Source organism: Phascolarctos cinereus, unplaced genomic scaffold (genome assembly GCF_003287225.1).
Source record: "Phascolarctos cinereus isolate Bilbo 61053 unplaced genomic scaffold, phaCin_HiC Scaffold_5;HRSCAF=322, whole genome shotgun sequence".
NCBI lineage: Eukaryota > Metazoa > Chordata > Mammalia > Diprotodontia > Phascolarctidae > Phascolarctos > Phascolarctos cinereus.
In genome coordinates this window covers 364,771,179-364,788,022 of record NW_027555958.1, presented here as the reverse complement: position 1 = coordinate 364,788,022, position 16,844 = coordinate 364,771,179, and the positions used below count along the sequence as shown (strand labels likewise).

The following is a 16,844-nucleotide window of genomic DNA, read 5'->3' as shown; positions in this document are numbered from 1 at the left end:
GGATAATAATAGCACCTCCGTCCCAAGGATCAAATGAAATAATATTTGTAAAGCAGTTAGCACAGTGCCTGGCACATAATAGGTGCTTAATAAATGTTTGTTCCCTCCCTTGAATTAGCAGTCAGGAATAACTGGTTCTGAATCTAGTCTCAGATACTTACTAAGCCAAACACTAGGCAAATCACAACCTCTGTGAGTCTCACTTTCCTCACTTGTTAATTGGAGATAAATGATTCTCTCCAAAGTACTTAACTTCATAGGGTTATGAGGAGCACAGAATTTTAGAGTTGGGAGGTGCTCCAGAAATCCTCTAGTTGGACTCAGCCCTGAAAAGGAATTCCCATTAGAACATCCTTGACAAGAATTCATTTGCATTCTGCTTTAAGCTGTCCACCAAGTGGGCATTTGCTGCCTCTGCCTTTCAGGCCCATTCTACTTCAGGACAGCTTTTTCATAGTTTTCTTGGCATTATCCATTATTACTAGTCCTGCTCTCATACAGAACAAATCTTATCTCTCTTCCACACAAAAGTCATTCAAATACTTGAACACAGCTAGGAATATGGGGCAATGAGGTGGCATAGTGGGTAGAGTACCAGGCTTGGAGTCAGGAAGACTCATCTTCCTGAGTTCAAACCCAGCTCAGACACTTACTAGCTGTGTGACCTAGGCAAGTCACTTAATCCTGTTTGCCTCAGTTTCCTCATCTGTAAAATGAGCTGGAGATGGAAATGGCAAACCATTCCAGTATCTTTGCTAAGAAAACCCCAAAAGGGGTCACAAAGAGCTGAACATGACTGAAAATGACTGAACAAAAACAGTCATGGCCCTGAGTGTTCTCTTCTTCATCCCCAGTTGCTTCCAATGATCCTCCTATGACATGCACTTATGGCCTTTCACAATTTGAGTTTTCCTCCTCAGGATACCTTCCAGCTCATAAATGTTCTTAAACTGTGGTGCCCAAAATTGAACACAAACTTTCAGACTTGGTCTTATGAGGGTAGAGCAGAAAGGGGCTCTCATCCCCTTATTCCTAGAAGCTGTGCCTCTCAATGCAATCCATTTGGAGAAATCCTTAGGTAAACCACACAACTAGCCTCACCTCACCCCCATTTCTCCTTATGCTCATGCCATCCATCTGAGATGGCCCCTGAGTTTGTTTTATCTTCTTTGTCCATAGCTGTTTCCATATTGTCTCTTGGACTTGATTTTGAGGGGCGGGACCATTTTGGCCTTTCTCTGTATCTATGTCTAGTGCTAATTGAATACTAAGCTAATAAATGCTTAATTGCCTTGATAGCTTATGTCTTCAGGCTTCCAGTTTCATTCCCTTCAGTGCCACATTCAATAACCAAGATAGGCTGAATGGGAAAGGGCTGAATGTCAAGGATTGTCAACTGCTGGATGGCAGCAAGATGGGCTAAAGCAGGGGAAGTGCTAGAAGTGATTGTAAAATCTTTGTTGAAATACCTCCTTAAGCAACAGTACCATCGCCTTTTAGTGTTAGAGAAAAGAGTGTTAGAGATCTTCTACCAACTGGTTTAGAAAACTGTAGTCACAGGGCAAGCTTCATCTGCAGCCCTAAGAAACTGAGCTGTTCTTTGCAAGTAAATGCCCCTGGTCCACCATGGCCCTTGGAGACAGAAGGGCAGAACAGCAGCTTGGTTTGGTATAGACTTCGACCAACAGACTTCACGTATGCTCAATGTAGGAGGTTCTGGTGGTGCTCCATTAGTCTTTCTAGTTCTCATCTTAGCCTCAGAATAAACACTAATGTAGGATACTTTTGTTCAGTCATGTGACCTTGTATGGGGTTTTCTTGGCAAACGTACTGGAGTGGTTTGCCATTTCCTTCACTCTTTGTGACTCTGTATGGGGTTTTCTTGGCAATCATACTGTAGTGGTTTGCCATTTGTTTTTCTAGTGAATGAAGGCAAACAAAAGTTAAGTGACTTGCCCAGGGTCACACAGCTAGTGTCTGAAGCCAGATTTGAACTCAGTTCTTCTTGACTCCAGGCCCAGCTCTCTACCCACTGTGCCACCTAGCCACCTCAGCATGGGATACTGGGATCACAGATTCAGAACAAGACTGAAACTTGGAGTTCAAGTCTTTCGTTTTATTTTAGACAATCAGGCCCCCTCCTACCTTTCCAGTCTTCTAATACTTCACTCCTTGCAAAACCTGCCTTCCTTCTTGCCAGTTCTTTCATACTGGAATCTGTCTCTTGATTCCATGATGCTGGAATTTTCTCTTTCTTCACCCATCTCTTGGCTTCCCTGGCTTCCTACCAAACTGCTCAAATACCACTTTCTGCAGGAGGCCTTTCTTTTCCTCACTGTTAATGCCTTCCTGTTAAGATTAGCTTCTATTCATCCGATAGACACATACATGTATCTTGTCTCTACTAGCACTTTGTACAGTGCCTGGGACAGAGTAGGCACTTGGTATTATTGAATGTCTATTTCCATTAAAATGTGAATTTCCTGAGGAAAGGGACAATGTGTTGTTTTATTTTTTTTCATTCTCCTTGTGTTCCCTAGTGCTTAGCACAGGGCTTGACATATAATAAGAACTTAATAAATGCTTGCTCATTGGACTGATGAAGGCCCAGAGGCCCAGAAAAGAGAAATGACTTGCCCAAGGTCACACAGGTAGTAAAGAGCCAGGATGCAAAATCAGGCCTCACTATAAATCCAGAGCTCCTTCTATTACCCCATGATGCCCATAGGAGGATTTTCAAAAATACAGTACAATAAACTTTTTACCTTTAGAATGGGACTTGCCTATAACTTGGAGAAGAAATGCCTTAAAGGTTAAAAAAAAAATCTGAGCATTGAAGTGATGGTGGCTAAAGGAAAGAAAAAGCCCTGTAGCTCCTTGAGACCATGCCTTATACTAATATATTAAACAACATGTATTTATTCAACTCCTATTACCTGTCAGCCACTGTTGGAGGCCTTGGGAATACAAGAACAAATAATGAACCAATCCCTACTCACAAGGAACTTCTATTTTAGTATGGGAGACAGTAAGTATTTATATAAGTATGTGTACTTATAGAAACATATAAATATATGTAAATAAATATATAAAGGTAATTAAGTCAAATAAATTAAAATAATTATTAATAGCTAACATTTATACAGTAGTTTCAGTTGTGCAAAGTACTTTCATATTCATCTCATATGACAATATGAGACAATAAATGTAATCCTCTGAGTTTAGATCTTATCCCCATTTTACAGAAGAGGAAGCTGGGGCTGATGGGGTGACACAATAAGGAAGTGATTGAGACAGCATCTGAATTCAGTTTGAGACTTCAGTTAAATTCTAGTTTGAAAGGCCACTAGCAGCATGAACTGCTAGGGCTACTGCATATGTCGATCAGGTGTTGCCATGTGTTTTCTCAAATCAAGAGATCCTAGCAGTACAGCTATTATCATGTGAAGGTCTATGAATTTTATTTTTTTTTACAGGAGGTCCTCCTTCTTGAAGACGTTAGGAACCTCTGCCTTCTAGGCCCTGGCATAGTTATGGGCACATCGTGGACACCAATAGATACTGACAGATAGATCTGAACAAACTCTCTCTGCACATGACCTCCTCTGTGGTTCTGGGTAGCAGCATTAGTGACCATTGCCTGGTGGCTACACAGGCTGAGGAAGGCTCATGGGAGTGGCAGAGTCATCTGCCTCAGGGAATCCTCAAGGGGGAAAATATTCTCGGAAAAGTCAGAGGGAAATGAAGCCTTAAATTACTTTCTTACCTAGAGGCTTCCTCCTGGCAAGGGGGCAGGCTCTGGGTAAGAGAGTCTAAAAGCTATTACATAATTCTGAAATCGGAGAAAATAGGATGGGCAGCATAATCTCACAATCCCTCCTTCTCCTTGCCTACTCCACTGCCATTCTGAGAAACTTCCATCTGGAGCCTTTCTCTCCTGATTGGTGACTCCGTCCCGAGGTCCACCATTTTAGGAAACACCCTGGTCATGCTTCAATTCACTCATGAGACTCTAAGATAGGGGTGGGGAACCTGTGGCCTTCTAGGTCCTTGGGTTCCACCTTTTGACTGAATCCAGACTTGCCAGAACAAATCCTTTTATTAAGGGGATTTGTTCTGTGAAATTTGGATTCAGTCAAAGGGCTGCACTTGAGGACCCAGAGGGCCTTGAGGCCACACGTTCCCCACCCCGAGGATATACTCCTTCTCCTAGTCTGCCACATTCCTTCCTCTTCTTCCTCTTTGATCTTTTCTAGCTTTCCTCTGTATGCTGTCTTCTCTTACTAGCATATAAGCTGCTTGAGGTATGCTCTTGCTTACTTTTCTTTCATTTAGCCAATCAGGAAGCATTTTTAGGTGTTTACTGCGTGCTGAGAACCATACTAAATATAGGGGATATGAAAACAAGCAAAAAGACAATCCCTGCTTCCAAGAAAGTCATCTATTATGGAGGTAAAAGTGAGCTGAAAAGAAGGTAGGAGACAGGTACAGTACCCATTCACTGGGATGGTTGTGAAGTCCAAAGAATCAGACACAAAGTTGGGAGAGTAATGAAGAATCAGAGGAATGAAGTTGTATTCATATTCCCAGTGCTTACTGCAGTGCTTAGCAAACAGGAAGTAATTAATAAATGCTTAGTCTACCTGTCTATCTATATCCTAGGGTTGGACCCAGCCCATAGCTTGTGGCTCAGCATCCCATTTCCTCACAAAATTCCTACTTTTGTAGTACTGGGCTTGGGGCACCTTTGGCCACGTTTGCAGCTCTGTGTTGGAGTTCTGACTTCGAATTCAAGCACTACAGAATGGTCGAGATCATGACATCGCTGTTGCCTTTGTTGCTTTTCCGGGTCTTACTGCTACTCCACGGTTCTCTCTTTAAATATAAAAGTCTTATCCTCACTAAAGTGTAAGTTCCTTGTGGCCATAGACTAGGTCTTGTATTTCTTTGTGTCTTTCAACAATTCCTTGCATACAGTAGGACTCGAAATACATTTCCTGATGAGAGATGAATTTGGAAACAATGAACATTAACTATACTAAAGAGTACAAGTCCATATTTACCAAGTCCTGTTGAAGTATCATACTGGATCAAAGGTGTCTTAACACTTCCTTCCTCAGTAGTGCAAGTCACCTGAAACAAAAATGCTAAAAAACGGGAGAGCAAGAGAAAGCATCAGGATTCTTTGGCAATATTGCACATACTCTGGAAAGAGCAATTTTACAAGGAAGCTTGAAAAAGTTTGGACACTGGGCATGACTCTAAAGGCCTTCCTTGTGTTTGGGAGGTTTCCACCGTACTACTGTATCCCAAGATAAGATTTTGCAGAAATTAAGTCATACCTATGGTGATCTTGTTTTTTTTTTTTTTAAGTGATGAGTTAAATGAGCCTAGAGGTATAGTAAAGTCAAAAGAGAAGCAATGACTATAGCAGAGATCACATTTTTTTTTTTTAAATTTCACTGGTGCAGTAACCTTCAGGGAAAGACTTCCTCTATCAATGCAGATTGACAACTTCTCTGCAACTTAGAGTCTTAGAGAACTGTCTCAGGTCTTGAGAGGTCAGGTGACTTTTCCAAGGTCACATAGCTAGTATATGTCAAAGGCTGGGCTTAAACCAACATCTTTTTCTCTTTGAAGTCAGATCTCTATCCACTATACCATGATGCTTCTCTTCTGCTCTCTATAGAGTTATAAAAGTAAAGCTGCTTAAAATTTGTGTGTGTAGATTTCATTACATAATATAAAATATTAAAATAAACAGTGGTGGATAGAGCCTAGGAATTGAAGTTGGGAGGACTTGAGTTAAATCCTTCCTCTAATACTAACTAGCCATTTGACCCTAGACAAATCATTTAACATCTATTGACCTCAGTTTCCCCATCTGTACTATGTAATAATAATATCCCCTATGTCACAAGATTGTGAGGATCAAATGTAAATATATGTAAAGCACTTTGGAAAAATTAAAGTGCAATGTGAATGCTAGTTATTATTATTATCATTATCATCATCATCATCATTATCAATTTTAGAGACTGAAAGTTCTTTAGAAACCATAAGTTCATCAATGTGAGGTCTGTCTTCAAATATCTGAAGGGTTCTCATGTGGAAGAGGGAATACACTTATTTTACTTGGTCCCAGAAGGCCAGAGTAGAAAAAGAGGGGGAAACAAGAATTTATTAAGCACCTACAATACAGCCAGGCACTGTGCTAAGCACTTCACAAATATTATCTCATTTGATCCTCACAACAGCTCTGGGATGCAGATATTATTATTATCCCTATTTTATAATTGAGGAAACTGAGGCAAACAGAGACTTGCCCAGGGTCACACAGAGTAGGTTTCTGAGGCCAAAAGGTCACCTCTGGTGGACTGAGAAGCTCATAAAGCCTAAGAAGAGAGCTCTATAAAAACTGAGAAAGAGGAAACGAAAACTAACTTCTATCTGCCGTCCTGGGTATATAGAGGCTGGTATCCAAGCCACTGTAGAGCCGCTGGCCTCCATCTGTCAACACATACTCCTTCACTTTGCCATTCAGCAGGAAAGTGCCGCTCCAGTTGATGTACACCACAGATAAATTGCTGGCCACAAAAAATGGAGCTCTGTACTGAGGGGCTGCCAAGAGAAAGGGACATTTTGAAATACCAGGCACCCCACTGCAAGGTTTTGAAAACAGGCAAGTGACTGACACTGCCAAGAAGCTCGCCCTTGAGGAGATCATGGTAAAGAATGGGCTTTAGGGTGAAGAGAAGCCTACAGGGAACATGGAGAAAGTGCTTTCTAAGCAACTCTGCACCTGCTCCCAAACAGATGCAGAGTGGTGTTTTATGAAATAAAACCATTAACATACAATGGTTCTGCTCAGCAACATAACCCTGGGAGCTCATATTTTGTTGCATTTTCCTTCTTTTAACAGGTAAAGTATCTTTAACACTATTAACTACAGTAGATAGCTATTTTTCATATCAGATCAATATTTATTGCAACGAAGCCCCAAGGACTAGATGAAGTTAATATATTTTTTCCCTCCAAACCAAACTGCTTAGAATAGTGAATTATGTCCTTTTGGTACCCATTCATTTTTAAAGCTTTTTCTTGAACCATTAGTTTGTTTTCAAAGATAGTTAAAAAGCCTTGCAAACAGCAATTCTGGTATCATAACTCATTGCCCTGACTAATCAATCAATAGCATAGTACATTAGTATATAATCAAGCTCAGGTCTCCTAAATACTACATCAGAGACAGGAGAGACTCTGTGAATGTCACACACACACACACACACACACACACACACGTACGTGCTTGCCATTGTTTAGCAACACACGCAAACAGAAAAATGTCTAGAAGTTACTTAGCCCACTCAGGGCTTTCAGCAACTCTCTATGGAAATGAGTTGTGAAGAGCTGTCTCCTGCATTGGTGGAGGGATATTCTGTACTAGGCATTCCTAATACTGTTAAAATCACAGATCTTGGACCTTCTTTCAACCCCTTCCCTATAAAATTCCTCCCAAACCAACAAGTATTCCAACAAATAAAGGCTTATATGCATAGTCTAAAAGCAAAGGATAGGATTATTATTTAGCTTACAAGTTTAGAGGATCAGCCACAAGAGATAGAACAATCGAACTATAACCAAAAGAGCCAGAACAAATCTGCCCCCAGAGTCCTCCTACAAAAAAGTAATTAGAGAAGAATGTGTGGTACACTTGTGATTGTCCAGGTGCAGGCTCTTTGCTTGTTTGACTTCTTGAGGCCCTTCCCAACCTGGTCCCCAGCTACCTTTCCAAATCCATTTCCTGAACTCTCTGATTTAGCCCTATCTCTGTGTCTTTGCATTGTCTGAGCCTCGTTTTTGAAATACTTTCCTTTTTAACAACCTCCTCTCAGGATCCTTTGTTTCCTCCAATTCCTCATGAAACCTTGCCTTACTTCCCCAGATAATATTGCCCCCCCCAAAAAAAATTGCATTGTATTTTTCCTTTGAATGTATTATAATACTGATAGAATATAAGCTCCTTGGGGCAGGGACCATTTAATTAAGTCCCTATATAGAGAACAGTGCCTGGCATAGTGTTGTTCAGTCATTCAGTAGTCTCTAATTCTTCATGACTACATGAACCATAGCATGCCAATATTGTCCATGGAGTTTTCTTAGCAAAGATACTGAAATGGCTTGCCATTTCCTTCTGCAGTAGATTAAGACAAACAGAGGTCAAGTGATTTGCCCAGGGTCACACAGATAGTAACCTTCTGAGGCCAGATTTGAACTGAAGTATTCTAGGCCTGGTGCTCTATCCACTGTGCCACCTAGCTGCCTTGTCTGGCTTATATAGTACATGTTTAATAAATGTTTGTTGTTGCTGATTTGGGATTACTCATAGTAAAATTAGGATCTTTAAAGTTATTACTGCTGGGGTCAGTCACAGAGGAAGCTGATTATGTTGAGGTGCATCTCATTTTGTGTCTTTTCGTGTGTGTGTGTTGTGTGTGTGTGTGTGAGAGAGAGAGAGAGAGAGAGAGATAAAAGAGAGATAAAGAGAGAGACAGAAAGAGAGAGAGATAGTGCAAGAGCAAGTGTGCGAGAGTGAGAGTGCTAACTCATAACTTATAACTTAATAGTGTAAACTTATTGGTGTTATCCATACTTCTACCCTATACCCTTAATGTGTGGGCTCTTAACCTAGGATCCAAAGGGGTCCATAACATAAATAACTTAAGAACCCCTGCTCTAATGTAATTAATTTAAAGTTGATTGAAACAGGAAAGGGATTAGAAATCCTTTATTGTAGGATTTGTATATAATGTAATATGATGTAATGTCATCAGTCAGGTGGCCAAGGAACATGAATAAATTTTTAAAAAAGAAATACAGACTCCCAATCACCACCTGAATTTTCAGGATGAGAGAAATGTAATTAAAATGACTCTGAAATTGTTTTATACCCATCGAGCTAACAAAGATGATAAAAGATAAGAATACTCATTATTGTAAGTTCTATACAAAGATGGGTATACTTATTCAATGCCTACTAGAACTGTGAATTGGTTGAGATGTTCTAGCAATAATCTGGAATTATTCAAGAAACTTTACTATGATGTTCATATCCTTTGACCCAACGGGATTAATGAGAGTAAGAAATTTATCTACAAAATGTGTCCAAGGAAGTATTATTTATGACAACCAAAATGGATCAGCTATGTACCCAGTGATTGGAGAATGGCTGAACAAATTATAAAATTTGAATATTAAGGAATATCAGTGCATTGTAAAGAATGACAGACATCAAGAATGAAGGAAATGTGGGGAAATGATATAGATATAAAGTGAAAAGAGCAGAACCACAGGAAAGATACTAAATCACTGCAACACACATTGTTATACATACAATAGAGTCAATATAGAGGGGCAGCAAAACTGTGGTCAAGCATATTGGTCCTGTTAATACCCAAATAACGAAAGGTAAAAGATGAATGCTTACTTCCTATTAATAAATGCTAGTTTAATTTTTCTTTGGGGGAATATACTTTGCAAAAGAGTCTGTTTGGATACCGGGTGGGAAGTGTTCTTTGTGAAAAACATAACGTATCGATGACTTTTTTAAAAAGAAAAAAATGTGGTCAATCAAAACTTGATTATTTAGATCTATGGATGCAATAGTTAGATTACTGAGGTACCTTCTTCTCTCTTCACCCCACCTGTAAAGGAAGGGATCCAAAAATGGAAACAGAATGGAGAGAAGGAAAAACTTAAATCTACGCACTCTGCTTTCCACCATATAGAAAGTAAAATATGTTTGAGATTGTCGTATCAAAGAAAAAGAGCTGAATTGGGCATAAGGAGGTTTGGATCTGACTTCTATTCTCATTGCTTCCTAGTTGTAGGACCTTAGTCAAGTTACTGAAGCATTTTGGCCCTCAGTTTTCTCATTTGCAAAATAAGGAAGATTAATTAATCTTCCTTTAATGTCACTCCCAGCTCTAAAAGTCTGTGATTTTGTTGTTCTATGAAATCTGCTTTTATGAATTGAAGTTGAGCATAGCTGAAAGGGCCATGAAGAGACAAGTGATGAACAGGTTGTAACATCACAAATGCAGAATTACGTAGAAGTGGCATAAAGGATGATGCCATCAGAGAAACGTCTGATGGGAAACACAAAGATACCATCATGTAATGAGATCAAGAGACAGCTGATGGAAGGTCTGTGTTCCAGTGGTATCAATGCAACATTGAAAGAGACAGGGATGATAGTACTTATTGGGTATATCCCTTATCGTGCATTTATGTGAGGATGTGGATGAGAGGACGGGTAGGCATAGATGGGCTGCAATCTGTGAGGGAATAGCCCAATTGAGAAGAAAACAGATTCTTTGGAGTACTTAAATAGATGATGACATTGAATAAAAGGTTTGATGGGGAGTGGGGAGGGAGGACTTAAAAAAAAGAGAGAGATTAATCAGCGATCTGACACCTGTTACAGCTCAGACTCCCAACTGATTTCTATAGAAAGGACAACTAACAAATTAATTAAATGAGTACTTTAATAATTTGATGATGATGCATAATCCATTATTATTTGATGAAAGATCCAATGTGTGTTTTTCAATATCATAGGATGTCTCCAATTATTTCAAGAAATGTAGAATTCTCTCAAAATTCCTAAACAAAATTAAATTTAATTCACCTTAATTTTTAAAAGTTACTTCCTTACACTTTTTTTTTTGGTGGGGGGAAGTGGGTAGGTGATAAAATCAAACCACAGCATGTTACCACCAGCAAAATCTTAGAAATCAGTATTCTTGGCATTACAGGTGTCAGTACTGAAAGTGTTGACTGCACCTGGACCTCACTGGTAATTTAAGATGCTGTGTAACATCTATGTTTCTGGAAAGTCAAACATAATATTAATTATTTATGCATGGGTAATGTGATGTTAATGATAGCATGAGTCTTATTTAAAACAAATGATTAGTCATGGCAATGATAATAATAATAAGAACAATAATGGAACTTACATAATGCTTTACACTTCTGTAAAGCTTTATACATATGACCTAATCTAATCCTTACAATACTGCTCCAGAGGTAGGTGCTATTACTATTATTATTCCACTTTACAGATGAGGGAGATGAGACAGACAAAAGGTCACAAAACTAGGAAGTGTCTGAGGCTGGATCAGAACTCAGGCCTTCCTGACTCCAGGTCTGGCACTATGCCACCCAGCTTCCAAGAAAAGAATAAATAGAATTCCATTTTATAAATCTGCTAATTGTTCATAATTTTACAGGCAATAGCCAATATTTTTCTTTAGTTGTAACATATCTATGATATCTCTAACCATCATATATTTGAAAATTAATTGGAAATACTGAATATTAAATTAAGTAGATGGCAACGCTAGGAAAATGTTGATATGGGGTTGCCAGTGGGGAATGGCTGGATCAGAAAGGTTGACCAATAGCAGGGGGACTCTTCCCGTTTGCTTTCTGCCTCTTCTCCTCCCCCCAGCTGGGGCCAACACAGAAGCTATCAGGGCTACTTGACTGCTCACATGGCTTGAATGAGGCAGGAGTCAACAACACTATTCTGTTTGGTGAGATGCTGGCTCAACATCCCTTGCCAACTGCTCAGCCACTTCTTGCTAAGGTTCTCCCATCTTCTTTGCCTGTAAGACTTAAAGACCCCTGGCACTGCCATCTGACCTACTTACATAACCTAAGACCCTCTGGGCCCTGCTATCTGCCCTTCTTTCAACCCTTAGGACTTCTGGGCTTTCCCATCCTCTCTGCAGCTAAATCTTCTTTTTTATGTTGTCACCCCTAATTAGACTGTGAGCTTTTCGAGAGTGGAAGCTATCTAGCCTTTTCTATTGGTATTCCCAGCACTTAGCGCACTACTTGACACATAAAACAAGTGTTTAATAAATGCTATTCATTCATTCACTTCCTACTCACCTTCTTTTTCAGTGGTGAAGCTGATCCATTCTGAAGCAGTGCTGCCCACCGAGTTGTATGCAACCACTCTCAGCTTATAGCTGGTATAAGGCTGTAGATCCCCAATGCTGGCACTCTGACTTTGTCCAGTGTACTTGATTTCTGTTGGCCCAGGAGTACAGGGCATTTCTGTAGGCAGGGGACATGGAATATAGAGTTCCAGCTCATAACTAGAATGAAGAATGAAGATGACATTGAGAAACCTCTTGTGATGAACCTAACTTGAAATCCCCTAAAACACAGTTTTTTAAAATTTAAAAACATTTCATTCTGATTCTTCTTTACAACATGACTAATGTGAAAATAGGTGTAATATGAATGTATATGTAGAGCCTATATCAAATTGCACTCTGTCTTGAGGTGGAGGGAGGGGAGGGCTAGGGAGAAAATTTGGAACTTAAAATCTTATAGAAGTGAATGCTGAAAACTAAAAATTAATTAATTAATTAAAAAATTCTTCTGATTAAAGCACAAGCTCTTTGAGAAATCGTTTCTGAGGAACTTACCTATAAAACCAGTTTATCCTAAGCAATGAAAGCTGGAACTGAACTTCAATTGTTTTCAAGGGAAAATACTGTCTTCCAAAAACCTCCAGTAGGGGGAAACGCCAATTAGGCATTTGAATCCAGTTCTTCCTTACTCCGAGTCCAGTGTCCTAACCTTGCCATGATGCCTCAAAGAAAAAACTATAGCTCTGGAATTCCCAGGCAGAATTATATCCAAATATGAACCAGTCATGACCTTGCTTTGTTTCCAAGATTCGGTAACATTGGATTTGTTCAAAGTGGTAGGGACATAGACTTACCTCCTCCCCTCTTTTCTTCTTTCCCTCCTTCTTTCTCTGCTCCTATTCTCTTAACTCCTCTTCCCCTTTCTCTTTTGTTTTCCCCAGGGGAGGATTGAATAGAATCCAAAATATTCAAAAAATATTTCCAAAATAGTAAATGTTTCCCTTTTGATTAGAAAAGGATGATCACAGTGTACGCCAAATCTTTTTTTAAACTTTTGTTATTTGTGAGGGGCACCAAGAGGAGAATAAGGAAGACTGAAAAGCAAATGAATTAGCTCATACCAATCAGACAATATAGGATATTTTCAAGTGCACTGCTTTTTGAGAAGAATCATCTGAAAGGTGTTTGATAACATGTTGGCCTAAAATCTAAGAGGAACAGAAGCTATGGAGGTGGCCTAAGAAATAGCTTCCAGAGAAGTGCGGTAGATTAGAAAGAAACATGTTAATCAAGATTTATGAATGATCTAAAATATTGGACTAAATTGATAATATTTGAGAATCACTGAGAAAGGTAAAGAACTGTATCTGAATGTCTTCTTTAAGGAAATGATATGTAGAGAATAATTTTTAAACATATCATTTAGTTATAATGTAGTCAGTCATTTTAATAAAGAATATATTTTATAAATTAGATTTATATGAACTGATACAAAGTGAAACAAATAGAACTAGGAAAATGATATGCACAATGATTACAACAATGTAAAGGGAAAGAACAACTACAACAAATTAATTGAAACTGAAAAATGTGAAATTATAATAACCTAGCTTGGACCCAAAGAAGAGGTAAGATGAGATATCTCTGCCTGCTCCTTTGTAGAAGTGGGAAAGTCTGTGGAAGTGGAATACTGAATATAAATCAGACTTTTTAATATGTTGGTTAACTTTTGAGAATTGTATTATTTCTCTTTTTTTTTCTTTATAATAAAGAATAACTATTTGGAAGAGTGAAAAAAATCAGGGAATACAAATGGGAAATATAGTTGATATAAAAACAAAAGATATCAATAAAACTTAATTTTAAAAAAAGTAAGAGAAGGACATTATGCTGATTTATATTTGAGTTCACCATACTTCTACCACATGTCTATGACTAATGATACCAATCACACCCAATATTATAATAATCGTATGAGATCTTAAATATATGGACTTCACGAATCTTCAGGCTCTCTAAAAATGTAAACCAAATTTATCCCTCAATACTTCAATGGATTTATGAACTGATTAATCTCTATTTTCTTGCCAGTGGTGCAGATCATAACAGTTTATTGCCTTTTTATTCCATGTAAATCTCATCCATAATTAGGTCTTGCCTCAACAACAAACCGAAGAAAGATGGAAAAGATCTGCCAATATTTTTATAAGAAACTATCTTCACTACCAAAAAAGTGGAATCATTACACTTGGATTCTAAAATCACAAATCCACATGTGATTGAAAACGGGTAACAGAAATGGCACTAAAGAGAACAGAGGTGATAAATGTAGTTGAATTGGATCAATTGTACATTGAGGAGATTCGTGCTGCAGGTGGCATGATTTTGAGGGCATTCTGAAGAAGGAGAAGATGCCAGTATGTGGGGAAAAGTCCTCACTTATACTGAAAAATGGTGACTGAGAGAATATCAAAAGTGAGTGTTCTATATTCCTACTTTTCCATATATAATAAAATTTTTATGAGAATCATACACATATCAACATTGAAGATATACTCAATGAGAACAGGCAAGCTTCTGTAAGTGATATTTCACAATGGACCACATTTTCTCCATTGCAAAATTGACTGAAAGATATAGTTGAAAAAATTCCCATTGTACTGATTGTTGGTGAACTATAAAAAAAAAGCAGGAGAATGTCACCTTAAAGTCTTTGTTTTTATAGCCCACAAATACATAAAAATTAAATAATATTTCTTGGAAAACATTAGAAAAGAGATAATCTTGTTAGAAGATGCTCTAATCATCACTATGAGGCAGGGCGTACAATAGAGAAAAGCATGATTGTCAAGAGCATTTGCCACTGTGATGGAAGAGATTCAGTGTATAGTCCAAGGTGAAGATGTATTCCCTATAAATGGTGAGGTCATACAGATCCTACTGTTTATTGATGATAATTATGCTGCCATAGAGTATTGGGCTTAGAGCCAAAAAGACCTGTGTTCAAATCTGGCCTCAGACACTTATTAGATATGTGACCCCAGAAAAATCATTTAAATTCTGCCTCAGTTTCCTCAGCTGTTAAATGGGGATCATAATCTACTTCCCAATGTTGTTGTGAGGATAAAATGCTATTATATTTGAAAATCATTTAGCACAGTGCCTGGCACATAGAAGATGTGATATAAATGCTTATTTCTTCTCCTCCTTCTCTGGAACATTAAGATTCATAATCAATCAAAAGAATTGAGCCTATCAACACAGGGAAAAACTAAGAGGATGAAGGATGCCTATTGTTGAGATTATGACATGCAATTAGATAGATGACGTCCAGTTGGGTCCAGAATTAAATAAGAAGAAGAGAGGCCTAGATTGTCTAATGGAAATTGAAAAGCTTCTGCACTCTTCCATGAAGCAAAGATTCACTTTTTTAACACCAAAATTCTACTGCTGTTATTGCTTGGCTAAGAGCCATAGAACAGTACAATATGTGAAGAATTAGAGTGGAGTGTCACTCAGAGGGAAATGGAGAAGAAGATGATGGTTGTGACCCTGTTTCCACACTAGGAAGAAGAGCTGGAGTGAAAGATGTCATCAAATGTATTTTCAATGAAAAAGATGAGCAGGTTATATGACTAGAGCAATGGGTAACCAATGGAAGGTCTGGGTACTCAACTGACAGCCTCTTGATATCATGAGAATGTGCAAAAGGCCCCTAGCATGTTGAGTGGACACCCTGGGATGAACATATCAGAGGACAAGCACAAAAGTTGTACAGGTTGAACAGGCATATGGTTGTAATATTCATTGCTGGAGGAGGCTACCATATCACTAAGATCACAGATCTATTTGAAAATTCAAGACTATAATAATCATCATTATAGGTTTTTGCCCTTTTGTGTGGTGAAAACCTCTTTAATATTGAATCATCTGGGAGACAATTGTGACTGATTGTAAGAGGAAGAAACATTATCACTAGTAAAGGATCCAGTAGGGATATTCCACTTCTGAAGTAATTAACCTACGAAAGAAGCCATCTTCTCCTTGTTTTTTGTTTTGTTTTGTTTTGTTTGTTTGTTTTTTGTTTGGGCAAGGGGAGTTAAGTGACTTGCCTGGGGTCACACAGAGACAATCTTTACTTCTCTATCAATTTATATGTAGGAGAGAGTATTGTTTCCTTCTCTTTTTTTTTCTTTAAAAGGATTTCTTGTTCAAGCCTGTAGTTTATTCATGGAGGGAAATATGGCTTAAAGAACTGTAAAATAAGGGAAATGGGCCAGGTGATTTCCAAGTTTTCTTCTAAGTTGAGATCCTATGATCTTATGAACTCATGAAGCAGTGACCCTGACGAGTAGTCAACCAGTCTCTGCTTGAAGGTCTCCAATGTGGGGAACCCACCAAGTCCACAGTTGAGCAATTATTTTTCTAGATAAATCTAATTAATTGCTAAGGACTTTTTTCATGATATCATGGCTAAATTTATGTCTTTGAAATTTCTACTCCTTGCCCTTAGTTCTGCCTTCTAGGACCAAACAGATCTTTGAATCCCTTTTGACAGCTCTTCAAAAACTTGAAGACAGATATTGTGTCTCCCTTGAGGCTCCTTTTCTGCCAGCTAAAAATCCAAAGCCCTGCTTTTTTTTAATCTGAAACTTTATGATTCCCCTTGTTCACATTCTCTCACTCTTGAAATTGCCTTGTAATTTTTTTTTTTAAATTGTGGACGTCATAGGTGAACACTAACTTTGGAGTTTAGATATTTGTTGTACTTTTGGCCTTCAATGCTCATTCATGGCACCACCAATGAAAATTCAATATTGGGGAACTATTTTCCTATGCAGAAAATGGATTGAAAATTCCTGCCATTTAATTACCTAATTTTGATGTTATGAA

At 38.4% G+C, this 16,844-nt stretch overlaps 1 protein-coding gene across 1 annotated transcript in view; it reads right to left on the bottom strand.

The window, feature by feature from the left end:
- The window catches only part of USH2A (usherin), a 962,202-nt gene that overhangs the window by 14,377 nt on the left and 930,981 nt on the right, over positions 1 to 16,844 (bottom strand). The window contains 3 exon segments of the mRNA XM_020982269.2: positions 5,064 to 5,147; positions 6,445 to 6,621; positions 11,962 to 12,170. Coding sequence (XP_020837928.1) covers positions 5,064 to 5,147; positions 6,445 to 6,621; positions 11,962 to 12,170 — 470 coding nt within the window.